Source organism: Varanus komodoensis, unplaced genomic scaffold (genome assembly GCF_004798865.1).
Source record: "Varanus komodoensis strain SLA01 unplaced genomic scaffold, ASM479886v1 scaffold55, whole genome shotgun sequence".
NCBI classification, from domain to species: domain Eukaryota; kingdom Metazoa; phylum Chordata; class Lepidosauria; order Squamata; family Varanidae; genus Varanus; species Varanus komodoensis.
The window spans coordinates 4,270,516-4,298,457 of NW_025336157.1; the positions used below are offsets into that span (position 1 = coordinate 4,270,516).

Below are 27,942 nucleotides of genomic sequence, written 5' to 3' on the forward strand. Positions count from 1 at the left end.
ATTCATTGCTGTTTTATTGTGGTTGTTTTAATGATTGTAAGCCATCCTGAGATGCCATGCATAAGGGATGGCATACAAAAGTTTTAAATAAATTTAAATAAACAAATGTGTTTTACTTTGCAGAGAACAGTCCTCTATTTGATGGTCTTTCCTGATTTAGAATAATGTTTCTTATGCCTATGTGGTTCACGGTACTGGTTTTCAAGATGATTTTTGGTAGTATGTTGTTTTGATTATAAGTCCAGATGCTTTATGGTTCTCAAAGATGAATTTGCATACTCCTAGTTAGCTATCATCTGTCTTTCTAAAGGGGGTTAAAATGGCATTTTTAAAGACATTTCAAATGCTATTTTATTCTTTTAAGTTTTTTATTTTAAATAATGTTTGTTTTGTATTCATGATCAACAAGATTTTCAACCATTTTTAAAAACAATCCAATCTCTTGGGTTACAAGTTTATATGTCAGTTTAGATGACTGCAACAATTTTGTTTGAATGCTGCTTCATCAATAATTGCATTGAAATTGTTCATGAATTCCTTTCCATTTTCTGATGATTCCATTTTGTATATATGTTACTTAGTCCACTGCATCACTGAGGCTTCTGCTTCTGGACTCTTTGCAGGATTAAAAGTGGCTCCTTTCCATGCGCTTTTTCCTTCCCTCTCTCTGCCCTTCTGGGTGTTTCATAAGACAAGCAAAAGGTGGTGCTGTGGTACAGCAGAATTGTGCAAATGCACGAGGGTTTCATGCCATCGTTCAGAGATACTACCAGACTTAGCCTGTTAGGAGAAAAAGGGTCATAATGGTTGCAAAGCACGGGAGAAGACCTCAAGGAGGACAACGTTAGGAGCTGGAGTGCTGAGCTTTGGCTTGGGAGACCTGGATTCGAGTCCCCACTCAGCCATGAAACCACTGGGTGACTTTGGGCCACGCACGATGCTCAGCCCAACCTACCTCGCAGGGTTGGTGTTGTGAGGATAAAATGGAGAGGAGGAGAACATTGTGAGCCACCTTGGGTTCCTTGCAGGAGAGAGAAAGGTGGGAAATGAAGACCATGAACACTCAAATTACCACGAGTGAGGAGTCACAAGGGCACAACCCTTCAGAATGGTTTGGCTGGAGTCCCTCTGAGGAAGGCACTCTGACCCCCCCGGATCTTTGGCACCGGGAATTCCTCTCCTTTCCCCACATTCATTCCTGGTGTCCTCCCTTTTTTCTTTCTGGCCTAACCAAAAGGGGGCCACCCCAGCGGATCTCCATTCACGGATAGGATGAGACGTGGGTGATTCTGTAAAGCTGGGTGCCCATTGTGCTCAGCTCTCACTGAGGACCTCTCCCTCCCTCTGGAGGTTGCTACAAGTCACGGAGCAGGGCCTCCTGCTCACCACATCTCTTTTTTTAGAGATGAAGGGGCTGGGTGTGGCATGAGGGGCAGGGCAAGGTTACAGCCAGAAAGGAACGTGCTTTTCCAAGCCACAGCAGTGGCTGGTGTTCCTCAGGCTCACAGAGAGTCTTTTTGGCACCTTTTCCTGCCACCTGCCTGACAGGTTCCCCGAGGATGCCCGGGAGAGCAGAGTGGGAAGCGTGGCAAATGCTGTGCTCCAGACTGTTTGGGGTTTCCAGCCAGCTCCACCTGCTTGCACTTATTGCAAGAGGGGAGAGATTGGCAACAGCCTCTGGCAGAGGAAGCAATTCCATTAGCAGGGATGGAAGGCCCCGAGGGAGCAGTCCTGATGGCAGGAGAGAGAGAGAGCAGGGTAGGGGGGTGGTGAGCTAGGAGGTGGAATCGCTGGGCTTTTGCAGCTAGTTCCCTTCCTCCCTGCAGCCCGGCCTCTGGAAAAGCTACAGCATGAGAGCAGAAGCCATATCAGTCCAGGATTCTGTTTCAAGCAGGAGGGTGTGAAGGGAAGGGTCTCCCCATTTGTTTATCTCTCTAGCACAGGCGTGTTGAATCCCAGGTTCTCGTGTGATTCTGGGGTATCAGTCTGGTCCTCCTGGTTCTCCAGACTGCCATCCCTTTCCCCTACAACACAACTGCTCGAGGCTTCCTGGCTTTTGCATGTAACTTCATCCCCCTGGTTCTCAAAGTCTGCATGATATTGTTTCTGGCTGTAAGAGAGCCTTGAGCTGAAATATGCTAGCATGTTTGGCAATCTGGCCTTGCTTCCTTCGTCTTTGGCACTGACTGCCCCTGGAATTCAGTTCCCAAGGGCTTCTCTGAAATTAAACTTATTCCTCGGGCAAGAATAATTTTAGTCCCCTGTTCTAGTATCTGGTCTTTGGAGGTGTAATGCTTCTGTATGGGGAGGTTTCCTTTTAGTTGTCATGGCCAACAGCACCCTTGCTTGCCCTGGATCCTTTTCCCCTTGCTAAAGCTGGAGCTGATGCTGGCATGGAGGTGTGGGAAAGGGCCCCCATACATGGAATGAGTAATTATGTTCAGCGCAAACAGCTTGCCTAATTACTAATTCCAGGGTAGGGACTTTGAATCTCATGTTTAAAACTCCAACTCCTATTTCCTGGCATGGAATCCCTGAGCTAAGTTAAACCTGGAGAATTGAAATAATTTCACAGAAGAGCTGAAAGGAACAGAAAGCTTTTGCTAATCTGTGTGCATGGAAAAGAGAGGTCAGCAAAAATGAGATCTCACTTAAAGCAGGGCCTATACATCCAGCTGCCCAAAATGCAGTCATTCAAGGATTAGCACTTAAGCAGGACTTTTCCCCTCACTCCAAAAGCAGCCCAAGCTCTTCCCTAAGGCCTTGTCCCTATTTAGCAAGGCAGCCTATTCTGAGCAGCAATGGCATGGGACGCTTCCAGGCAGGAGGCTCTGAGTGCTCCCACCTAGGAGCCATTGCACAACTAGCTTGTCTTCTCTTTCTCAACAGATAATCTGCAGCTGAAGAAAAAAAGATCTGGGTGGGGAGGAACACAGAGGCCTGGAATCCTGTAAAAGTCTGTGAATGAGACATGGCAAAGGCACTGCAAAATCCAGAACTGGGAGCAAGCATCTTTACCCAGACCTCACAGAATGGTAGTTTCCTGCTCTGCATCTGTGTCCCTGCCATCCAGCCAGAGTAATGCAGGAAGTACAGTGTCTCCCACCCCACCACTTTCCTGCAAACTGGATGCACCCCGGCCAAAAGCACAGCATGCTTTGCGTTTGGCTGGTGAACTACAGCTCCCAAGGTGCAACATGGCAGGGCGTGTCCTTCCTCGCTGCAGCATCAGGACCAGCCACAGCATCCTCCAGAGAGATGCGGGCGCTTGGCAGAGGAAGGCGGCACCTAGAACATCCCTGGCCCAGTCGCATCCTGCAGCTTGTGCAGCCAGATTCTTCTAATTTCTGGTAGGGCTACAGCTGCTTTCTTTGAACCTGAAATTCCTGTTTGGGGCAGAAAGAATACAGAGAGACAGATGAGGGGAGAGCAGGGGTGGGTAGCAGGTGATGTAGCAATCCAGATGCTTTATCTTCTCCGTGATCCCAGCCGAGATAGGGATTTCTGTGCTCCTGTAAAAAGGCAAAGTTGGGGGCTTTCCTAGCACCCCCTAGGAGAGAAGGGCAACCTAAGCCAAAGTTTCTGGGGAGATGCAGAACGAGCTGCCACTGTGATGGAATAATTCTTAGTGCAGCTGCATTCTGCTCCTGCTTGGATGTTTTATCCTGTTGTTACTTTATTTTGCAGATGGTTCCGAGTTTTGGGCCTCCACGATCCAAAGCTTTCTGTCTGCAGGAAGGAGGAGGACCAACCCCTCTGAATTGCTCTGGGGGGTGTGTTTCCCAGGACCTCTTCTTGGCTGGAGCTGAACCTCTAGCAGCAGCCAGGAGCCACAAACTTTTCCTGGGTAACATTTTTAACTCTGCAATTTGCCACCTCTGCCAGACGAGGCCGGCCTGCTGCCCCACCTCCCACTTGGGCTGCTTACTGCAGAGTCAGATCGGCTTGCCAGCGGCTCGGCAAAAGACCTCTGGGTGGATAGAACTGAGTCTGGACCTCTCTCTTTCTGTCTCTCTCTCTCTCTGTCTCTCTCTCTCTCTCTCTGCCTATGCTGGAGGGAAGCATCACAAGGGCAGGCAGGCAGACTTGAATGGCACTGGTGCCAGGGCAGGCGTCAGAGGACTGCGGTCCGCTGGGAATCCATTGCTGCTCGTCCGGGAATCATTTTATTCACTTCATCTTTCTCATCTGTCAGCTTTCTTCTGCAATTTGTTTGTCTTCTTGGGGGCAAACTTGTTTCTGGCTGTTCACCCATCTATGGCCTCTCTGCCAGTGGCTGCTCTGATCTGCTTTCTATAGTTCCTGATCCTGGGCAAGGATGTTAGCAAGCCCAGCTCTGAAGAAAGACAGAGCAGTTCTTCCTTGTTTAATTCTTCACCTCCCTTGCTTCAGCATCTCTCAGCAGTTTGTGGGCCTAGCTCCAAGCGGATAGCGTACACATTCAACTTTCTTGCTACTCAGGCGTGGGCTGAATCAAGGTGCAAAAGGCACGCATTCTTTCGATTTACATGCGATATAGTATGTGATTGTCTGTGTAGAACCTGGGCGATGCATGGGCCACTGGACAGATTTAACATGGCAGACAAGGGGGCTAAGCTGGTGCTTGGGCTGAAGAGGATTTCAGAGCAGCCTTCCTTCTGACTCAAACCCATGGCAAGGGGGCATATCTCAGTGCTTTCTTTCGTTGATGTTCTTAGTGCTTAGCCAGTGGCTTTTGAAGAAGATAAGACTCCAAAGTTAGTAGTTATGCACTGACTTGCATGCTTTGTGGTCCCTCGTGGCAACTTTCTGAAAAAATAAAAGGGGCTGGGTTAGAATTGGAGCCTTCTAGACACCCCTCCATCTTTCTCCCACTGTATTCTTTCCTTTTAACCCTGAATGTGTGTTGGTTGGCTGTGTTTGGACGGGGAAGAAGCACTCTGTGCAGGCTCAAAACACCTTTTTTGGTCTTCTGGGGTGGCAGTGCCCCAACCCTTTTCTACGTGTACAGACACCAACTGGGCAGCGAATACCATAACTGTGAAGCCCACATTTTAAACTGGAGCAGTTTCCAGAAGCGGATTCACCTGCAGACTGAAGTGGCGTTGCGTGTTTGTCAAAGCACTTAAGCAAACAGCAAAACAAAACACCATTCTGTGTATCTGCCTTTTTGGGAAGGAGAAGAAAAGACAGAACTGCTCTCTCCTTAAAAGAAGGCCCTGCGTAATACAGAAGTTCAGTCTGATCCCTGAAAGCTGGAATTGGTTGTGTCCTTGGCTGCTTCCAGGCTGGCTCCAGCCTCCCTCTCTCGGGGCCCCGTCATGCCCTCTCGCAGCGATTCCAGCTACTCACTGACTGCCCGCACGTCCCGTAGCTTCACTCACCTGCGTGTCCAGCGTTCCTGGCTGCAGATCCTGCTCCTCCTCGGTTTCATTCAGATGATCCTGGGTGTTCTGATTGTGACGCTGAGTCTCCTGGTGACCACCAACATGCCTTCTCAGCATCCCATCCGCAGCTCTTGTCCCATCTGGGCTGGCTTTCCGGTGAGTCTCTTGCAGGTCGTAGCTTGATGGACAGGTGGGTAACACGAGAAATGTACCGTATGTCCACTGCATTTATTTGTCTTTCCTCCAGGGAGCCCAGAGTAGAACACATGATCCCCCCTTCTCCTCTCCATTTTATCTTCGCAACAGCCCTGTGAGGTTGGTTAGTTTGAGAATCAGTGATTAGACAACAATTTCCTCAGTGAACTTCATGGCCAAGCCAAGACTAGAACCTGGCTCTCTTAATTCTCACCTTTCCTGCACTCCACATTATTGATTAAGATACGAGATTTTTTTTCCATTTCCTGACACATTTAAAGTAATGTGCTAATGGACATTTTTTAATAGGCTCAACATTGCTTGCTGATTTAATAGATTTCCAGACTGCTGTTTATCCGCTGCTGAAACTAGCAGCCGCTAAAAACAGGACTTTAAAAAATCAGCAATTAAATAAGGAACAGAAAATGCAAAGCTATCCCTTAAAAGCTCCCCCCACCCCAAATAAAAGAGTCTCCACTTCAGAACTGGAGAGACAACAAAATAGACACAAGTTAATCAGAGAATGCCATAATTAAAAGCAGGACCTCTGATGTAAATTGTAACGAATGGTCAGGTACTTACGAGGAATGGTATCCCTCCATGTTCATTACTTGCACTTTGTATTGGATTTCTCTATCTCTTGTCTATCAATCAAATTGGTTCTATGCTGGCCACAGAGGGAAGGAAGCACAACCATTTTCTGCTAACCTAATTGGCAGAAAGTTTTTTTTTAATTCCCCAAGGACAGTATCCTGCATTGCTTTGTTGACCATGTCGAAGGCATCAGAAAATATCAGTCCTTTTTTCTGTCAGCCTCATACTCCAAGTCCATTAGGCCTAGTCCCCTGAAACTTGGCATGCGTGCTAAGGGGGGACCCTAGGAATGTACAAACCCGAGTTTATTTGTTTTTTAAAATGCATGAATGAATGTTCATGAATGTTAGTGCGTCCGTGTGGCTGATTCCTGCAATAACAGTGTCAGCCACTAGGTGGCAGACTTCCTCAACTAGAATATGGCTTTACAGCCCGTGCGGTTTGAAGACAGAAGAGATGAGCTCGCTAAGGGGCGAATGTCATACTCCTATCTCCACCCTCCTGCTGTGGGGCATTTCCCCATCTGGCCAGTTGAGTAGGCAGGCCCCTCCCTTAGGGGGCACACATCCTGGTGGGAGTTGTTCCTACATCTGCCAGTCTATGTGCCTTTACTCAGACAGGGAGGGTACAAGGTGCCCAACTTTGACAGCTGTCTAGGGTTACTTGAAGCCTTCTCTCTGTCAAATAGAGGACGATTCCAACCCATGTGAAACAGGAACCATGTGCTGGCAGGCTCATAAAAAAAGAACCAGGCTAGTACCTTTTCTGGGTTTATTTCGGCTGATTGATTTCTGATTTAGGCCCGTTACTGAGAATAAGCTACCTAGGCAAACATCCTTCCCCATCGTGATATGGACACATTTTAGCCAAAAGGGACACTGTGTGAGGTTCTCTTCCCCCACACCTCAGAGATCATGCTTGACAGCCATGCCTTAATGCAGGGAAGAGGAATGTGTGCTCCACCAAGACTCCAATTCCAATCAGCCCCAGCCAGCATAGCCAGTCGTGGGGAATACTGGCCATTGTGGCCCAGCCACATACGGATGGCCAGGTGGACCCATCCCTGATTTACTCACACTTCCTTATGGGTGCTTTGGAAGTTAAAAACCGTTTTGCCTGGGGAAGGGAGCAGAGAGGAAAAATCCAGTACTTTGTGCAAATGCAGAGCAGAACGCATGTCGCACCAGCACATTGCAATGCCGCCTAGAGAATAGGTGGGACAATGGCTTCATGTAATGCTCCCAGTTTAATTCTGCAACGCAGTCAGGAACAGAAACAGCTAGTCGAACGGCCACGCCTAGAAAAGTTCGTAATCCCTCCCACTCCCCACCCACATAAAGAAGCGGTCTACCTCTGCCAAGGATAAGTAGCAAGTCTTTCAAGCTCTGCTTGTGGGCTAGTTAGGGTGCTGAGCCATGTGGTTCTCTGGTCTAATCCTTGCTCCAGAAATGGCTTGCCTCTGCTCTGCCCTGTCTTCCTTTTGCTCTGCAACAGTTCCTGCTGAATTGAATCGGAAGTGTGTGCTGCCATAAATTAACAGTGCAAAGGGAACTGCCCCACATGTGAGAAGACAGGCTGTGCATGACGACAGACTACCGTAGCATCTGCGCTTCACCATTAGAATTGTGACATGATCCCTGCCACGCAACCCAGAGGATCTCTAGAAAAATCTAGGCAGGGCAGGCTGGAACCTCCTCCACCTGGTTCCCCCCCCCCCCCCGCCCGACAATGCTGGATTGGCAGCTTCTGTGGGCCTTCAGGCAGCAGGGCCAATGTGTGAGGACCTCAGGAGCTGTAGAGCAGAATATCTGGATTCTCCTAGGTTGGAGGAGCCAACCCCTCACTCAAAGTCTGCCTGCTTCTTGGCTTTAAAAGAGTGTTTGCAATGCATTTCCTAAGCGCAAAGCGGTTTACATTAGCAACATTTTGAATTGCATCAAATATAAAAACACGATGATTAATAATTCAGACTGAATGAACTCCATTAAAAAAATCCACAGCCTACCGATAAACACCGCATCCCTTGGGCCGCCATATTCATCTCGGCTGCCAAGCCAGGGCCGTACCAAAGAGGTGAGTTCTGCAACATCTCCCCAAAGCCATCTGGGATAGAGAGATCCTGACCTCACTCAGGAAGTCAGTCCAGAGCTGTTCCCAGCAACCGGCAATTTCCCCTCCCATAAGGAAGGGAGATGGCTTGAGCTAAGATCTGATGACTACAGCAAGTTTGTGCCTATGCCTACTGGCTGGAACTCATGGAAATACGTGTTGTGTGGGTTGGGGCTAGAAAAGTCCCTTTTATTATCACTTCCAGCAGGACTCCCTCGGGGACATGGATCAGCAGCAGTGCATGCTCATTGTTGCAAACACTCTCAGAAGTGGGTGGCTTTGTAAGGGGGAGATGGATACTGCCATGCTGCTCAGGGCCTGCTCTAGGTTTTGCATGGCTCTGGCAAAAGAAGTCCCCAGTGGCTCACCTCCCTCAGTGAGCTGACCTGCTCAGTGCCACGGCCACCAGCCGATCTCGCTCCTTGTCCGTATTGTGGCTTCCGCTTGCGTGCTCGGTGGGCAAAGAGCCAGGGAGCCAGGGAGCCGTGGAATCTCCCCCGCCTCATCGCCGCTGTGGCCTGGGCCAGAGCAAGAGGTGGGTGACTCAGGAGGCCACAATGGGGAAGAGGAGGAGGAGGAGCAAGTCGGAGGTCCTTCCCAGTGGGCCGTGGCTGGGGGGTGAGTCCTTGGCAGGTGCCCTGGCTTACGGGGGCACTAGCCATGACTCTGTGTTGCCTCCACATTGCTGCAGCATTTATGCCCCTGGAGGCGAGTGCCAGTAGAGCTCTGTTGCTCTGTTGCAACTCATCTTCTCCTAGCGGATATCTCACAGCCACCCAGTTGGCCACTGTGGGAGCAGAATATTAGTGTAAACACCATAGCTGCTGTTCTGGTGTTATTAAAGGCTCTGATTCAGGATAGATGAGCCCTGCTTTTCTTCCTCGCATGATGCGTCCTTCGTTTGTCTGTCTGAGCCACAATCCTATGCGTGTTCAGGTGGTCCTACAGCTCCCTGCATTCAGTGGTGCTGGCTAGAGAATGCTAGGAGTTGGAGGACCTGTTTTCTAGCTAAACATGCATAGGATTGTGCCTTTAGGGTGAAACCATTAAGGGTTCCAATGCGCCAGATGTGCTGTTGGGCCCACATTGAGATGGCTTTAGTTTAAAAGGACATTAGGCAAATTGTTGGAGGACAACAGCTATTGGCCGCTGTGGGAAAATGGACCCTTTATGTTCAGAGGTAGTCAACTTCAGAATGCAAGAAGTTGGGAGAAAGATATTGGAGAATGGGTCCTTTGCTTCTGGTTCCTGACTCTGAGCAAAGCAAGCTGCATGTTGGGCTGAAAGCAACAGAATGACGATTCAGTAGGGACAAAAGCCAATTCCTCTACCTAGGAAAAAGAAACCAAATGAATTGATACAAGATGAAGAATATGTGGCTCAACACAACTGAAAAGGGAAAAGACCTTGGAGTAATTGTGGACAACAGGATAAATATGAGCCAACAATGCGATGCAGCCGCCAAAAGGGCAAATGCTATTTTGGGATGCATTAATAGAAGTATAGAGAGGCTGAGAGAACTGGGCATGTTCAGCCTTGAGAAGAGAAAGCTGAGTGGGGACATGATATCCTTCTATAAGTACCTTAAAGGCTGTCACAAAGAGGAAAGAAAAGATCTCTTCTCTCTGATTCCAGAGTGTAAGTCATGCAATAATCAACTCAAGTTGTAGCAACCCAGATTCAGGCTAGATAATAGGAAAAGTTTCCTCACTGTCAGAGCGATGGGGCAGTGGAACCAGCTGCCCGGAGAGGTGGTGGGCTCTCCCACACTAGAGACATTCACGAAGAAACTGGACAATCATCTGAGTGCGATAGTGTGAATTTGTGTCCTGCAGCAGCAGCGGGTTGTACCTGATGACCTTTGTGGTCCCTTCCAGCTCCACTATTCTATAATTCAAACTTTTGGTCCGACCCAGCAGGATATAAATGAGCTAATGGCTTTGCAGGAGCTGGGCAAAGTTTTATACAGGTGTGCATTCAAGCAAAGGTAGACAGCTGTCAGGGCTGGGCGTCTTCTGCCTGCCCTGTCGGAGGATAGCCACGCCCCTTCGCATGCCATGGCACGGCCCCTGACATGGTGCGCCTTCCGCCCCCAGGAGTGCCCTGTCTACTATAATCTCTTGAGGTGTGGGGAGGCGACCCACATAAGGGGGAGGATGTGGGTGCATAGCTGGTCCTTCGGCCTACTAATCTCCCCAGCTTCGGATTGCGTTGATTGCAAAGCTGTGCACTGGTTAGGGAGGTCAGCCCTGCCTTACAGAAGAGGCTATGTATACTTCAAGCATGTTGATATGCTAGAATTAATTTACTTTGAAAGCAAAATAATACTGAGGTGTTGCATGTTTTGCTTGTCTCAGTTCCACAGCTGTGGTCCTATGGATGATACTTACGGGCAGGCAGATGGGCACGCATCCTCTTATTAAACGGATATGTTCATGAAAAGCGCCATCTTTCCCAAGTAAAACAGGGGCAATGATTTCCCAGAGACAAGGAGAAGTGATTTGAGATTGTCTCTGAGAAAGAGAGGCCATCTGTGAGATGTCTGAGGCTAGAAGGACTTTTCACTCCTGTTTTCCTGACCAGGCTCTGAGAAGCTTTCTGACCCACCTCCAGCGCAGAGGGGAGCCGTGAGGGATGGGTGAAAGCAAATGACAAGGCTTGCAAGTCATAGGCCTTCTGTAGTGCCGACACTTGCCAACCTCCCTTTCTGTGTGTGTCTGTCTCTAGCTGGCATTCTCCGGAGTGGTTGGCATCGTTTCCTGGAGGCGCCCGTTCACCCCTGTGGTAAGTGCCGATGCTTCATTTGCACACAGGCGAGCACCAGGAGGCCGGCCTCTCTGCACCGGTGCCAAATATGCAACTCCTCTTCCTTTTGTTTTTAAATGGTTCGCAAGCAGCTCCAGACTTTCTGGAGCCATCACATGCCCCAGTGTCTCCCTCAGAGTTAGATCTGAAGGGTATTTCCTCTGAGTGAAGTTTTCAGGGCTCTAGAGATTGCCTGCACTGCACAGTTCGATACCTCGTTGCCACCTCCCACAGCCTCTGCTGCCCGAAGCAGCTGCCTCAGCCTGCCAAATGACAGGACCAGCCATGCCGCCTAGAAGGGCAGCATCTGGGACGGACAGATCTCTTGGCAGCAAAGCCTTCCATGAAGCTGGCACAACCAGAGAAAAGTTTCAAGATCCTCAGACTGCTTGTTTTGCTTTGTGATGCTGGGGGGTTCTAAAGCTGTATCTCAAATGGCAATCAAGGCATGTAAAAATGTGCTTATTAAGGTACCCAGGTCCTTAATCCCAAGCCATTTGGGCTTTAAAGGCTAATATCACCACTTTTCCCCTCCTGCATGCACACCTTAATATGATGATGGGCTTTGAGCATGTCAGTGAAGCCAAGAACAATTCCACCAGGAGGCCGGACTCCCTCAGTAGGTTGGTATCCTAGCAGGGTCACTGGAGGCAGCATGGTCAAAGCTAAGATGTATCTACCCTCTTCTGGTTTAACATTGACACCCACAACAAAGAATGGATTTCTCTAACAGTGATGTGGCAAAGAAACTCCTGAAGGGCAGCTGCTGGGCAGCAATAGTGGTTGAAAGTAATCCTGGTGCAGGATCTTTTCATGGGCAACAGGAATGAAGCTCAAACTAGCTGGTTCGTACTGTGCAGAAGAAGGCAATGGCAACCCACTTCTGAATCCTCTTGCCTTGTAAACTCTATGATGAAATGATCCAAAATGAATCCAGATATTGTGCTAGAGATGGAAGAAACTCAGCCAGTCAGTGGGAAAGAGCAAAGTGCTTTTGCTGATGAAACAACCAAATCAAATCCTAAAGGAAGTCTAGTGACTGACATGTACAGAAGTGAAAGGGAAGTTTGATGCTGCACAACACATACAATTGGAACATGGAACATGAGAATCAAAGCAAACTGGAAATGGTAAAGCAAGGAGTGGAATGCTTAAACATTGCAGTACTTGCTGTAAGCAGAGTAAAATGAACTGGAATAGGACATTTTCACACAAAGTGTGTTACTCTGGAAATGACACACTCGGGAAAGGTGAGGCAAGATAGAGCACAAGCAGTAAGGGGCAACGATGCAAAGTCGTGGAAAACCAATCAACAGAGCTATCGTCCAAACCTGCATTTCAACAGCAGATGCCAGAGGAGAAATTGAAAACTTCTATTCCGGCATCCAGAAGGAGATGAGTAGCACACCAAGACATGCTGATAATCATAGGCAATTGGAACGGACAAACAGAAGACAAAGCAGAATCCAACATTGTGGGATACTTTGGTCTAAGGGTAAGAAACAATGCAGGGGAATGACTCATAGAATTTTGTGATGCCAACAATCTGTTTATCATAAATGCATAGTTCAAGCAACTGATCAGATGACTCCACACATGGATATCACCAGATGGCCAATATAGAAAAAATAGCTCACATAATTGGAAGTGAAGTTGGATAAACTGTATTCTGGTTTCCAAAACAAGACCAGGAGCAGATTGTGGTAGTGACCATGATCTACTAATATAAAAAAAAACCAGAGAGAAGTTGGAAAAAGATGACTAACTGAAGCATAGTGCCAGAAAGCAACTTAACATTCCTGAGGAATTAGAGTCTACATAAAAATTGGATTTTCATTACAGAACACAGCTGAGCATGGACCAGAAGAACCATGAACTGAAACCAGAGATGTTACTAGGGAAAGATGCAGAAAGACATTTTCTATAGCAAAAAGGGGGAATCCCTAGATAGATCATGAATGAAACTCACAATTGCTTAGCGCAGGTGATAAGCAAAAGGTGACAGAAATAGGGTCAGATTCCTGAAGGCAACTTTTCATGAGGAAGAACTTACAATATTAGACTTCCTACATGCCAGATGCCTATTCCAGGGTTCAAACAAGAAACCAGTTTCTAACCAGAGTGCTGCAGGGGAGCACTCTGGAAAAGAATAAATGCTGCAGAAGCTGCCCACTCCGAAGCCGCCACCTTAGCAGAGCATCCCCTCCACAGGTTTGCTCTTCATGTGGCAATTAGGTGTCAGTGAAAGCTTTTAAAAAAGACCTAATTGCTTTGCTGGGGTGTTTGAAGGTGCGACTGGATGGGGGAAGGAAGCTGAGGGAGAAAAGAAAACAGAGAAAGAAAAAGAGGAGGGGAGAAGAGAGAAAGTGAGGAGGCCAAGGGGGAGAGGAGGGAGGGAGGGAGGGCAGGCAAGGAAGGGGAGAAAGGAGGCCAGGGGAGGAGAGGAAAGAGAGAGACAGCTCATGGGGAAGAGGAGGGAAAGGGAGAAGGAGGGGGATGATAAATGGGGATAAGCAAATGTCAGCATAAACAGCTTGTGATGGTCAAGAGGATGTGCAATTGTAGGGGCTGCTACTGCTCGGCCCCTGCTGGGATATGGGTCTGTGGCAGATGCTCAGTCTGGCCGAGCCTTGGCAGCAGCTTTGAGTGTGCGTGCACACAAGATAGAATGGGAGAATGTGTGCATGCATCTGGAGCTACTCATGGCTGGCCTGCTGCCTGGGTGCAGAGGGAACCTGCCATCTGGTTGCACCTCTTCCTTAGAGTTTTAACTCCTCTTCTCTCCCTCCCTCCCTCCCTCTCTCTTTCTCCACTGCTGCATTCCCAGATTACCTTCTTCACACTTCTCTCGGTGCTAGGAGTCATGCTCAGCTTGGCCGGTTCCATTCTCTCCTGCCAGTACGCCCAGCAGATGAAGTCCCTGGAGGCTTGTGAGCGGCTGAGGCAACGGGATGGTTCTTCGGACTGGAAGGAGCAGGGGTGGCGGCGCAGCCTGAGAGCCCAGGTGGGGGTTTCTTAGCGCAGAGACACATGTGCCTCTTATGCACATAAGGTTGGCAGCAGGGGAGAGCCGGGGCTCCTGTGTCAGTGAGGCCTCTTATCCATGGCAGCTCTTCTTTTGAGCTTTATCAGCACTGTCCGCGGTGCTGAGCTCCATAGGTCCTAAATGCTACCAAGCAATTGTCAGTCGGGGGTCTGTGGAAGGAGGCATGGCTTTCAGGGAAACAGCAGGGGGCTGTTTGTGATCCCAGGTGGGCAGGTCATGGCACATGGACTTCAGGTTCAGCTGTGGTGACTTGGGGTTGTGTGAAGGGCTTCACAAATGGAGGGAGGGTTGGAAGAAGGGTAAGGGGGGAATCATCAGAAAGGATGCTCCAGGAGGCGATGGTGCAGTGCAATTGTTAACAGCAGTGCAAAAACACACCTTTCCTGCCTCTTTTGCAGTTCAACTCTCCATACAAGAAGTGTGTTTACGCCTCCTCAGAACCCGGATTTCCTGCCTGTGGAAATAATTCAGAGCCAAATTCAAATTGTTCCAGAGTGCTCCTTGTTCTTAAGGTGAGTAGACAGCAGAGGTTTTAATGCAGACAAGTCTATTGGTAGATATAAGTGTTGCCTTTAAAGAGAAACACCTCTTTCAGTTCTGCCTTTTCCAACATTCAGATCTTTTAAATCTTGAGTTATCATTTATAAGGGCATTTTCAAATTTTGGTATTTGCATTGGGGGAGCAATATTAAGAGATTTCAGAACTGCATACTTCTGCTGTAAAACAGAAGGAAAACACAACAGGTCAATGTGCAGGGAAACTTCTAGCTGCACACATTTTTGGAAAAAAAGTATTTGCAGTGAATGAAAAGAAAGGAAAGGTAAGTACTGGTATATACCAAATATGAGATGTGAGCAGAAGAAAATATTTTAAAATCTGTAACATTTTCTGCAGGCGTTCTGAAATTCCTCATGCAGGATAAAGTGGAAAATTAACTAACCACCAGTTAATGCTGGACGTTTCCCATCTAGAACCATCCTTCTCTTCCATATGTTGATATATATGGGCAAGAAGAATAGAAAAAGCAGGCAGTAGCTCTAAATGCCCATGAAATGCAAGAGTTACAGCTTGTGAATAAAACTTGGAAGATTTGGCTGACACACAAGTGATGATGGTTGTGAACAATGGCTGGGCTTAATATAGTCTGGAGGGTGTGGAAATGCCACATCTTTTGTATCAGCCCAGAATCTGGTGTGCAAAGCATTTTATAATGCTTTTGATATCTATCCAAAACAAAATCAGTTGGTGCCCCTATGAATCCCTTGAGCAACTGAAGACACAGGTGGGATCTGCCATAAAATCTTGCAATATAATTTTCAGGTCTCCAGCCACCCTGACCATTCTTCTACCCCAATTTCTTTCTTTCTTTCTTTCTTTCTTTCTTTCTTTCTTTCTTTCTTTCTTTCTTCTGCCTATTCTGTGGCATTGGGCATGTTCCATTCCCATTGGGCTCTTAAGGGGAAGTATTTCTCCCCTTATGATTCTCCTGCCATTTTTTAATTCTTTTGCTCTTCCACAACCCCTGTCTTGTGCCGGTTGGGCTGCAAAAGAAAAGCACTTACAGTCCAAAGGCTGGAAATAGAAGGGATCATTTAGGTGCTGTTTTCAGACCTCACAAGGCCGAAAATACTTATGCACATCACGAGATGGCTGTAAAATGAAAATTCAGATGTCAATAAAAATCAGAAATAACTGTAATGCAGGGACTCCTGCATCATTAGAGATGTACAGAAAAGGCCCAGAGCTTTTTGGTTTCCCCACTTACAACTCTGTTAATCTCCTGGCCCATATCTGGCAGGCCAAGGAAGAATGTCTCGTGGGCTCTATTCCATGGAAGCTCCTGCCCAATAAATCAATAAGGGTGTGAGCTTTGTTGCTGATCGAGATCGAATGTGTATGTGTCTCCAAGGGCTAAACTGCCCACTATATTAAATGTGTTGGGCATACCTGAGCCTAGCTTTCTTTTTTACTTTTGTGTACATGTGTGGACTTCAATATGGAGTGGAATAACCACATGTGTAGCAAAGGTTAAACCTTCCCACCCAACTGTTTTCTCCAGATAAATCATAGAAACACAGAAACAGAGCAAGTCAGAAGGGGCCTCCCAGGCCATCTAGTCTGACTCCTGGTTCCAGCCTCAACCACCCCCTGTGGAAGCCCATTCCACACCCTCGGGGTCCTAACTGCCAGGAAGCACTTCCTGGCATCCAAATTGAACCTGGGTTCCTTGAGCTTGGCTCCATTGCCCTCCTCTGCAGGGGAGAACAGGTCTCTACCTAGTCCCTGCAGGGGCTAAAATCCTATCCCTGCAAGAGCTAAAAACATAAACAGAGAGAGAAAATAAATCTACTAGAACTGATGAGGGTTTCCCCACTTCATCCCCCTGAATAGGATGTGAATTTAGGGCGTGGAAAAGTGACTGAATGAGAAGGTTTCTTTCCCCAGATCAGCGCAGATCCCCAGCCTGGATCAGGCCACATTCCCTCACACTAATGTAAACAAAAAGTTAGCCACATATTTAACACAGTGCATAGCTTAGTCCCGAGTGGCTGGATGATGGCTTGCATCTCACTCCCAGCTTTGCTTCTCAAAGGGCTGGCAGCCTGGGTCAACGGTATCAGCCAGCAGTAGGATTGAACCTGGGACCTTCCGCATGCAAAGCAAATCCTCTCTACCACTGACCTAGCCCCTTTCCCTACAAATAAAGATGCTAGTCCTCATTGTTCCCAAGAAAGGGCTGATGTAAATAGAAACATAGGAAGCCACCCTTATACTGAGTCAGATGGTCTGTCTCGCCCAGTAGCGTCTGTGCTGACTGGCAGCAGCAGCTCTGCAGGATTTCAGGTGGGAGTTTTTCCAGCTCTACCCGGAGACTGGGGTCTGCATGAGGGGACCACTGCATGCAGAGCAGGTGCTTCCCTTCCTAACAGCTACCCGTTTCCCTTCTCTCCCCCCCCCCCCTCCTGCACAGGACCTGCTCTTCAGTGTCTGTGGCCTGACCATTTTTGCCATCGTGGTGTGCACCCTTTCTGCCATCATGTGCTGCATACAGATCTTTTCTTTGGATGTCCTCCATGCGGTGAGTTGCACTCATCAGTGCGCAGTCCGTCGCTCATGCCAGGTCAGCTCAGAAATGACCTGAGCCCTTTTTCCTTGTGGAGGGAGAATTCTGACTTGCTGTGTCTCTGTCCCTGTTGCTAGCTCTCCCCTCCACGTTCCAGCTCCGTGACGTTGGACTGCACCTCTCCGCCAGACACGTTCTTGCATCATATGCTGGACCTGGACGAGTTCGTTCCGCCAGTGCCACCGCCACCATATTACCCACCGGAGTACACCTGCAGCTCGGAGACCGATGCCCAGAGGTGCCACAGCTGGAGAGGCAGGGCTGGGGGAGATATAAGAGGAGGAACCCAAAGGGGAGGAAGGTTGCAGGGGGCACAGCGGTGGGCAGGAGCAGAAAGGACCCCTGGAAGCCCCATGGCACTCTCAAAATTAGCAGAACCAGTAACTGTGTCCAGGGTTTGAGTATGGGTTCTCATTGAAGCATTGTTCTTGTGGAAATGTGGGTTGTCATGTACTCCGAACCCAACTGAGATAACAAGCTATGATGGACAACCCACAGTTCCCGGCCAAACAACAAACCATGGACATTTTTTGCGGGCTATTTGTGGTTAAGAAACCATGGCTGGTTAGCACATTTCATATCGGACAACACACATTCAAAACTGACCCACACTTAGGTTGTCTTTATCCAGTCAATGCAACCTAAAGCTGTGTTGGTGAAGGGATCAGTCTGTCTTTAAAGTTCTGCAAGAATTCTACTTGGTTTCTGCGATAACAGACTCAGGGCAGCCCCCATGTCAGAACTGGAAGCCATGGGGCAGTTTCATTTCTCAGGGAGAAGTCTGCCAACTAACTGGGTGTGTGTGGATATGGAAGGGTTGGTCTGCCTCTCTGCCTTGAACAGTTTCTTGACTTGTGTGTCAGTAGCAGAAGCATTTCGCAGTGCACAGATCAGCAACCATGAGCGCCTGCTTGTGCTCGTGTGAGGCCTGCCATTGCTCAAGGCATAGGAGCAGAGGCCTATAGCAAAAGTTGGCAGTCACAGTTGGGAACGAGGTGATGTGGGGAGGGGGCTTCAGAAGCTGGCAAGGTCTGAGAGTGTCTGAGGTTCTCCCTCAAATCCTGGAGATGCCATGTGGGAACTGAGGTGGGGAAATGTGCTTCATGGATAACACCATTGTTTTTATCTGCCAGCATTACCTACAACGGCTCCATGGACAGCCCTGTGCCTCTGTACCCCACAGACTTCCCTCCGAGTTATGAGGCCGTCATGGGGCTCCACGGGGACAGCCAGGTATAATGGGCGGGGGGACGGGCGACATCTTAATTGCAATGGGATCCAAAGTGTGGGAAGTGATGGGAGCAGAGCTGTAACAATCAGTGTATGGACAGAATACCTTAGAGCGATTTCAGAGCGTCCCTTCGTCCCTAAGGCCACCACCTTTGGAAGGTGGAAGGCAGAAGGTGGAAAGTGGGAAATAAGGTGGAAAATGAGCCTATGTTTTCTTCTGGCTTCATTTCTTCTCAATCTGGCAGTCCATCTCCAGTGAATTGGTTTGTATTAGCCACGTGCAACTAATTCCACATACAGAACATACATGTGTACATTGATGGGCAGCTTCATGTTCAGAGATCTGGGCACATTCACAGAAGAGAGCTCTGTGGGCATGCTTAGCCACAAGAGCGAAGTAGAACTTCCATGTGCAAGGAGAGTCTACATCTGAATATCAAATACCACAGGGAGGGTGCCTGCTTTTCTGTCCTGGCTGTGGTATTAGGGGGACACCTGGCTGACCACCATGGGAAGCAGATTGCTGGATTAGCTGGGCCCTGTATAGCAGAGCTGCAGAGCCTCAGGCCTGGGGACCCAATCCAGCCCACAACGGTCCCAACTGAACCCTCTGGGATTTCCCCCAAGGGCTGTACCCCTTTTCCTTGCGCCCTATTCCCTGGTGGTTCACAGACTGCTCTGTGGTCTCCTGACTTCAGTGCAGTCTTGGTTCCATTCTGGAGGAGTTTTAAAGGCTTGGTTCTGGCCAGTAAGAGCTATAAGCTACAGTATGGGTATTTTTGGTACACTCTCCTGCAAAAGCTTCCCCAAAACAGAATTCAGCCCTTGGGCTGCAAGTGTTTCAGCACCCCTGTGTTACGGATTTGAAAAATCCATGCACTTAGCAGTGGCTATCAGCTCTGACAATTCGAAGGACCCTCCACAGACAAAGGCAGTGTACCTCTGAATAACAGAAGCGGAGGGTAACATCAGAGCGGGCGGGGGGGTGGCTGTTGGCTTTCCTGGGTGCTTTGGGGGTGCTGCAGGAGGACAGGGTAGCTTTACCAGCTCCCCCAAGCACCACTGGCTAGGATGGATGCTACCGGCTGAAAAGCTGGGCTGCTGGGGACACTGGCTGGGCTGCATGCCACTCAAAGAGCTGCTGAGGGCCACACTCGGTTTGCAAGCCCTGGCTTGCCTGTCCTTGCACACTGTCCTCTGCCTCTGCTCTGCAGGTGACGCTGTTTGACTCGCAGTTCACAGACACCTCCCACGGCCCTTGCTCCTGCAACCAAGTCCCCTCTGTCGTGCTTAGTGGTGAAGGTAAGGAGAGCTGGTATCCCTGGGTGAAGCACCTGTGCAGCGAGGACTGTTTGCTGGCCGAATCCTGGTTTGGCTGCACAAGGGCAGGACTCCCCAGCAAAGCATAGGACAGGTGCTTGAGCGCTAGGTTCTCTGTGTCTGAACCTCATGCAGCTATCAAAGGAGCCGGGAAGCAGGTGCTGGGGCTTGTGGGACCAAGCCAGGAAGCAGAGTGGGCAGGACTGCTGTTCCAGCAAAGTCTCAGCGAAATAGGTCACATCTTCTGGCCCTTCCTGTTGAGTAGGCCCTGCTGTGAATACTTCGCCAGCCAGCCAGGATGATAGGAAACTGCCTCATCCTGATACCAGGAGCTGCATCTTGGGCAAGCTGCTTGTACAAGCCCTCTTTGGGGATGGTTCAGGGACCGAACCTGAGGGGAGAGGCAGTGCTGTATGTACTCTGCCTCCTCCCCCTTTGGCTTCCAAAGCCAAAAACAGCACTTCAAATCCAGCTTTGATTGCAGGGTGGAGAACCATTGTGGCCAAAGGCTGGGGTGCCAGGGAGTGAGGCGTGGACATACACCCATGCAGCAAACTCATTCCTATCTCATTCTCCCACTGCTCTCTCTCTCTCTCTTTTACATGCACACACAACACACACACCCACACACACGTTTCGTTATCTTTTAACTCCGCTTGGACTGAACAGCACTTCAAAGAAGAGAAAACTTCGCACACCGGGCCACTCTCTGGAAAGAACACCCCCTGTTGCCATGTGAAGCAGACCACACAGCCTGGAGAGCTCCCCAGCCAGATAATTTTGTTGATTTATTCCCACTTACTTGTAGCCCACCAGTTACAGACTGAGTTCAGGGAGCAGAGGTGGGATTCGAGGAGGGGGCTTCAGCTTCACATTACGCCCTTAGCATCTCCACCAGGCCTGGTCTTGCCTTGCCACCTGCTGCAGTCCCATGCCTCTCGTCCTGATGGCCTGTCTCTTTCTCCCCCACAGCAGCTTCCATGGACAGTGGCTCTCTAGTGATGTCGGAAATCGTGGACATCCCGGGGGACAGCAGCCCATCTGAGGACTCGTGCCTGCTGGACGTGAGCGGCTCCGCGTGCTCGGTGGACTACGTGCTGTTCCGCTCCATCCAGCGTAGCCGGGCGGACTACTGCCTGAGCGTGGACTGTGGCCAGTGTGGCCTGCACCCTCAGGGCCCCTTTGAGGAGACGCCTCAGGTGCGCCACCGTGGGGAGCGCTCCTACTCCTGCTCGACGCCTGGCACAGGTTACGAGGGCTTGCTGGAGGCATGCAGTGCCCATACTCACAGCTGCCACCGCCTCGAAGGTCTCGGCCACAGCATAGGCCCCTGCTTCCCCGAGGTGCGTGTCAAAGCCAAGACCTCTGTGCCGGGACGCAAAGGGCCAGGGCGGCGGCAGCGCCGAAGCAGTGAAGCCTCTTGCCGCCTGCCCTCCATCCAGTGCCCCCTGCTGCGTTCTCACAGCGACCCCGGGATCAGCATGACCAACGATGCTGGTGAGTGGCGCAGCGAGCCAGAGATGAAAGCGGACATTTGCCTGTCTTGGAACAACCAGTATGGCTGTGTTGCTTTTGCCCTAATTTGGATAGTAGAATGGAAACTGGCTAGAGGAGCATAAACCATAGAGCAAGAATGGGCAACTGGCAGCCTTCAGGCCAAATCCGCTGTGTGGATATATCTGGCCCCCAGGAGACTGTTCCTTAAGACTCTTTCATAGCCACAAAGCAGAGGTCAAAAGAAAATGTCAGACGGGAGCTCAGGGAGAATTGTGGGTGCCATCAAGAGCTGTAGGATGGGAATCCAGGGGCCCCTGGGACACAGTTCAGTGGGGGGTTATTTTACAGTTTTAAAATCTGTCCTACCTTTCCACTGCTGTGGTTCATCAGAGCATTAACAGTTCCCTTTAAAAATAATGTATAATACCGCCTCTTGATGTATTTCATTTTGGGCCAGGAGCTGTATTTTACCAGCCCAGTCAGGAAGATTCTCTATGTGGGCATGTGAATGGAGCTTCTGTCTAGGAGAGGATGCCTGGGAAGAGGGCTTGCCCACAGTAAAAGGGTGCCAGACCCATCCCAGTCCCACGGCCAAGTCAATTTCAGAGAAGCTTTTGGATGCTACCACATTCCAGGGATGAGCAGGGTCGAAGGTACAGTGTGTGTGGCGGAAAAATGGTGGCTTAAAGCTCTTACTGCCAGTAACAAAGCTTTAGGGAGAGGCATGCCATCTTTTTAAGGTGGGGAAACAACTGTATTGCCACACAATTGGGAAAATGGGGGCAGCCCCTGGGCCTGAGGGTCTCTACCCTGGCTTATGGCAAGAGAATAGGTACAGTCCTGTAAATGCAAACTACAAAGAAAGCTGATGTGTACAGACTGGCCCATTAGTTGTCACCCTCCTGCCTTTCCCAACTTGATGTGGCGGTTGGGGTGTGGCGCCCATAACTTTTGTAGGATGCGAGTTTGGGCAGAGTTGGTCTTCACAGTTTCAGGCCTGGGAGGTGTTTCCCAGCCCATCCTAGAGATCCTGGAGGATTTGAACCAGGGACCTGCTGCATGTTCTGCATTCCTGCACTATGAATTTGCCTGCACTTTGATTCTTTCCCTCTTCTTTTCATTGCCACTCACCCCACAGAAGGTGATTTCCAGGAAGTATTCTGCACCAAAGCATCAGAGGATGAAGGATCCAACTCCTCAACAGATGCAGGTGAGGGAGTAGCTGTGTAGGTAGTATTAGGGGAGTTTGTAAAGAATTACAGCAAATTATGAGCTCACTCACTCATTAAATTCACTCACTGCCCCAGAGCCAGAGCTCAAACTTACTCATTGCTGTCACAGAATAAGTTACATTATTTTAAATATGAGTCAGGAGATGTCATCAGTTGTGAGCTGATTTCAGCTTTTGACGAAATGGCAAAGGCACAAGCTGCCTTCCAGTGACCATTAGGAATACAGAATGTTTCCTAATGCTGAATCAAACCATTAGAACTGTATAGTTTGGCGTTGTTGACAGAGATAACTCTCCAGGGCATCAGGCGGGGGTGTCTTCTTCAGGTCTGGAGATGCCAGACATCAAGCTCCAGCGCTTCCTCTTCTGATGTCCCTGTTAGGGGCAAATCCCACACTTCTGTCCCTGAACATCTCCTTCATTTTGTCTCTTCCCAGGGCCATATTCAGAGGCTGGTATTTTGCACCCATCACTCCGTGGGCCGCCCTCTCAGTGTCAATTGGCAGGGAAGACCAAGCTGGAAGTGCCACAGAAGGTACCCCAGCATCTGTCCAAGACAACCACACGCTCCCTGGGGGATCTGAAGGTGTGCCGCGGGACACGTGGGCTCATGGCCCGTTTTCTGCACAGATCCAAACGCAGCCTGGTTTTGGCAGGAGTAGAAACGGCTGGGCGCAGCGGCACCCGTGGCCGCAAGCAGGTACAAATCATTGTAATTTCCCATCGGCTTGTGTGAATGTTCAGATGCCTCTTCCCCACTCACCCCCACCGCACCCACAGCGTTGTTTAATGCAAGAAGGGAACCACAATCACTGGTGCTGAAATTGCAGCGATAGCAATGCATGTGCAGACTAACGCATGCAAAAAAGACAACCTCTCTCAAGGGGATTGATCTCATCTCTGCAGGATGGAAGAAGTGTGTGTGTGTGGAAACACGATATTGTGCTAGAATGCTAAGAAGGGAGAGTAGAGCGGGGCCTTGACGTTGCACAGCTGCCGCTAGCAGCATCGGGTCAGCAAACTAGGCAGGCAGTCTCATGGCTCACTTAGTCCCAGACTTATTGCCCACTTTGGTGAAATATTTTTCTGTTTAACTCCTAATTTGATCAATTTGCATTTCCGTATAATCCCTCGGAGCAAATCTATGTTCTCTTCTGCCCTTGTTTGGGGTGGAGAGGCGTGATGCTTTTCCTATTTTTGGTTGCAGAAGTGACCATCCCATACAGAAGGGAATCGGTTTGCAGCTTTCTTCCTTGCCATGAAGGTCTACTCTTTCTGCCTGCTTGCTGTGTTAAAGGGTCTTCTTCAAGCTTGACTGAGCTTTAAAACCCATCACGGTTCCTCCACCTTGCCTCCCAGAGTCGTGCGTCAGGCAGCTGTGTGTCCCCTTTTAGACAGGGTAGGCCTCTATTTGAGGGAGGCGGCATTCTCTGTTTGACGGACTGATCTGTGACATTTGGGTTTAAAGAGAAATGCTGCATTTACAGTTAGCACCTGGATAGCAAGCCGGTGAACACATGGACCACCTGCTTTAGTGACATAATTATTTCTCTGCTTGCATATAAATTAGCATATGGAAATTGGTGCCCTCCTTTTTGGTGATGCATTTCTTCCTTTTCTGGCAATTCTTGAGTGACCACTCTATTAAGCCAAGACAGGAGCTGAGTTGAAAACTTGATGCAGACAGATAACATCATGTGGAATTGGAAAGGATTGAGGGGAGCACCAGAAGCTGTGGGCCCAGGAAGGTCAAGATGGTGACAGGGAGGGTGAGAATCACACATATTCTAACAAATCTGGTAGGACTTTGGCCACAGGTCTCTGGGTTTTTAAGAATATTTCTAGGCTGTATGAGGTGTACAGATTATATGTGGTGTGAAGAAATTTTATAGTGAGCCAATTTTCTTGCTTTTTCATCATACCATGTATAGAAATGTTTAATATTGTTGTTATTAATAATACCACCACCACCAGGACTCAGAGGTATCACCATCCATGAAGCTGATTGTTGCGAGAGTTCAGGATGGAGTTAATTTCCATGAGATGTAGTTACGGTCCCCAGTCCGGATGGCATTAAAATGGGACTGGATAAATGCATGAAGGAGAAGGCTACCAATGCCCGCTAGTCTTGATGGCCATGTGTGACCTCTGGCATCAGAGGCACTAGTCTCTGGGGGACATGGACAGAGGGTGCTGTCACACGCACACCCGTCTTGTGGGTATCCTATGCACAGCAAGACCCTAGATCAGTGATGGCGAACCTTTGAGAGACCGAGTGCCTAAACTGCAACACAAAACCCACTGATTTATCACAAATGCCAACATTGCAATAAAACCTGAAAACTGGGGTTTTAGTTTAGAAAAAACAACTTGCAGCCAGTCCGAGCAAATATGGACTTCGGCTTCGGCGAATGGGGCAGCATAAAAATGTTTTAATAAATAAAATAAATATGTATATATCCTTGGCAGCGCACTGACTGACCATGCGAGAGCTCAGACGAGTCGCAGCTCGTGACGTCAGTGCCTGGTGCCGCTACTCCTTTCCGAGTGTGCGCATGGCCCCTATGTGCGCTGTTATCCGATGCTCGGCTGCTGGGGCGATGCTGGGGCGGCTTGGCTCCGTGCCGACAGAGAGGGCTCTGCATGCCCGCTGCGGCACGCGTGCCATAGGTTCGCCACCACTGCCCTAGATAGACACTGGGTTGCATCCAGCAGGGCTGTTTTTCTGTGCTGATGCGTGTGTATTTAATATGAAATAAATCCAGGAAATAGTCTATGATAAATAGTTGTGACCCACTCAGAAAGTTTTGCTGTGAAACCTCTTAGAAACCAAGTCACAAAGCTCTTAGGTTGTGTATCAATAACATGAATAACAAAAATAATTGTAAAACCGCATGTAACAAACAGGGCCTCTCTGCTCCTTAGGAGGAAGAGTCAGTGGTTGGTTGGAGGTTGCAGCAGCAACAGCAAAGCGTTGGTGGGGGAGAGGTGTGTGCTGAGCCAGCTCCCCTGCACCCCTAAGCGAGCCTGCTGCCTTCAGGTGCAGTGGAAGTCACTATCCCATCACTAGTAGCGAACACTGGTGATAACAGCAGCCAGTCCTGGTCAGCTTTTGTACACGGAATTGAAAGAGGACTCCTCCTCCTCCTCCTCCTCATTCCTCTTCTTAGGAAGCAAAATGTCTTGGCCCTGGCAGAGTGGGTGAGAAGAGAGCACCAGAAAAAAGGGCAGCTGGAAATTAATCTCACAATCATGATGGCAAGGACCAAAAATATCCTCCCCTTTTGACAGGCTCCTTCTCCTGCTGGCTGGATCTCATAAAAAGTTCCCAGCCCTTAGATAGCAACTTAATTGTGCTGGTTAATGAGGGTTTCCATAGCCTAATTGCTTGAACCCTTGGGAAAGAGACACTGACACATCCATGACACTGGATGACAAAGAACTGTAACTGGTTTGCACTGGGGTTTTGCAATGAATCCTTTCTTGCAGAAATCCAGAGCAGGTTGCCTCAGAGTGGAGCACCTCTCACACATCTTTTCCTGCAATTATTTTCTAAAAGGCTCTTCTTGTAGAACCCATTTGATTATTGTGCTTTGGACAGAGCTCAGAAATGGACCAGGAGTCAATGCAGTTATCAGAGTGACCTAGCCACACATAGTTGCTTGAACCAGAATGGGGAAACTTCTCAGTCGGACTCTCGTGAGTTCCCCCGGTAACCACAGATTCCCTTTCCTTCAACTGCCAAACATCTTGTGCATCTTCAGCGCAGCTCCTCCTCATTCCATCAGGTTGAAATGCCCACCCAGAAGCTCCCCCACCGGCGGTAAGAGCTTTCGGTTAAAATACACTGGTATTTGTTTCCTCATTTTTGCCCCACCCCTTTGCCTCTGGCCCCTTTACTTTTGGCCCCAGCCACCCCTGCAATGCATCCCCTTTAAATTTTCTCAGCCCACAGACTGAACAAGGTTCTTCACCCTGCCCTAAATGGTCTGGGACCCAAATGCCAGAAGGAACACCACTTGCTGAATCCACCCTGCCCCTGTCTAAAGATCATGCAGCTTATCAAGGGGTTGTCTACTCCCATGAAGTGACGGCTGGGGAAAGAACCTGAGGCACTGCCGCTTGTTGAACAGCTTCCCCGTGGAGATGTGACTGACGCCAGCCTTCAAGTGAAAACTTTTCTGTTTGCTGGGGCATTACAAGATGATCAGTTTAGGGTTTTAAGTACCAATGACTAGAAAGAGTACACAGTAGAAATCTGGATGGCTGGAATGACACTGAAATGAAGGAAGGGAAGGCAGATGAAGAGCAGAATATGAACATCCATTGTCCTAGATTAATTTGGACTTGCAAGGCAGATGTGGGAAATGCAAAGCTGTGGTCTGAATGTCAGGTGTGGAGAAGCCTGGAGCCTGTACAACATCTTATGCAACAGCTGGAAGCAAGCGTGTCTTTTAGGAATGCAGAGGACTCACTATAAAATGCAAGGGAGTCTGGGAACCCTGAAGTTGCAGGCATCTGAGCAGAATCTGGCTTTGGCTCTCTAAACGCTTTTTATTCTTGTCTGTCTGGCCTGCTAGGGTAAAAAAGGCTATTGTGTGGTGTAGTGGTTAGAGTGTGGCATTGGGACGCAGGTTCTAGTCCTCACTTGCCATGAAGCTCAGTGGGTGCCTTTGCGCCAGCCACTTATTCTCAGCCTGGCCTACCTCACAGGGATGTTGTGAGGATAAAATGGTAAACTGGCCCGGTTTCCTTGCAAGAGGAGAAAGACAGGGATGTTATGCAAAAAAGCAGCGAAAATACTTCTCAAGTTAAATAACCAAGACTACCATCAGAGTGAGGAGATGCCTTCGTTTATTGCAATAGACAGGGAAAGCCCACTCTGTCAAAATCTCTCCAAAGCACAAACACACAAATCATCTCCTTTTGTACCCTAACTCGGCCGCCATAGCCCTCCCCAATTCCCTCATTGGATGAGGTACTAAGGGGGTACAGTCCTTCCATCCTCCTCCTTCATATCTCCCATCTCATCCCACTAGACACATCTACATACATCACATGTGCATTATAATTAGCCCATTGTCTATTCGAGGTGTGTGAGATGATACCAACCTATTATGCCTGTGTGCTCATAACTACCGGTTCACTAGTTCACTCCTTTCTGGCTTCACCTTGCCCTATGACATCCTGTCTCATAAAACTACTGGGAGTATGAGATAGAAGGTAGCGTTCTTTCTTCAACCCAATTATCTTTTCCTCCCTTCCTCATTCCTTCAGACAGGCTTCATGGCTTGGTTGTTTGCCTCACTGTTCTCAATCACGGAGTTACTTCCTTCAGGGAGAACTAGGAATGTGAGAATAAAAACCTCTTGAAAGATCGCTACTGATGCTTGCCGCTCACCCAGATGCCACCACTTCTGTTTT

At 49.0% G+C, this 27,942-nt stretch overlaps 1 protein-coding gene across 3 annotated transcripts in view; it reads left to right on the top strand.

Moving 5' to 3' along the window:
* The first annotated feature begins 2,914 nt into the window (after positions 1-2,914).
* The window catches only part of FAM189B (family with sequence similarity 189 member B), a 32,409-nt gene continuing 7,381 nt past the window's right edge, over positions 2,915-27,942 (top strand). For 2 of the 3 annotated variants that reach the window (XR_006416510.1, XM_044448674.1), the window contains exons 1-13: positions 2,915-3,350; positions 3,688-5,522; positions 8,156-8,228; positions 10,992-11,048; positions 13,928-14,073; positions 14,514-14,627; positions 17,088-17,195; positions 17,318-17,478; positions 18,374-18,473; positions 19,685-19,772; positions 20,763-21,287; positions 22,426-22,497; positions 22,956-23,218. Coding sequence is in view for 2 of the 3 variants with exons in the window: in XM_044448674.1 (XP_044304609.1) it covers positions 5,301-5,522; positions 8,156-8,228; positions 10,992-11,048; positions 13,928-14,073; positions 14,514-14,627; positions 17,088-17,195; positions 17,318-17,478; positions 18,374-18,473; positions 19,685-19,772; positions 20,763-21,287; positions 22,426-22,497; positions 22,956-23,218 (1,929 nt within the window). In the remaining variant the exon portion in view is untranslated. Of the gene's footprint in view, positions 3,351-3,687; positions 5,523-8,155; positions 8,229-10,991; positions 11,049-13,896; positions 14,074-14,513; positions 14,628-17,087; positions 17,196-17,317; positions 17,479-18,373; positions 18,474-19,684; positions 19,773-20,762; positions 21,288-22,425; positions 22,498-22,955; positions 23,219-27,942 lie in introns of all 3 variants that reach the window. The other variant, XM_044448675.1, reaches the window with a different exon arrangement.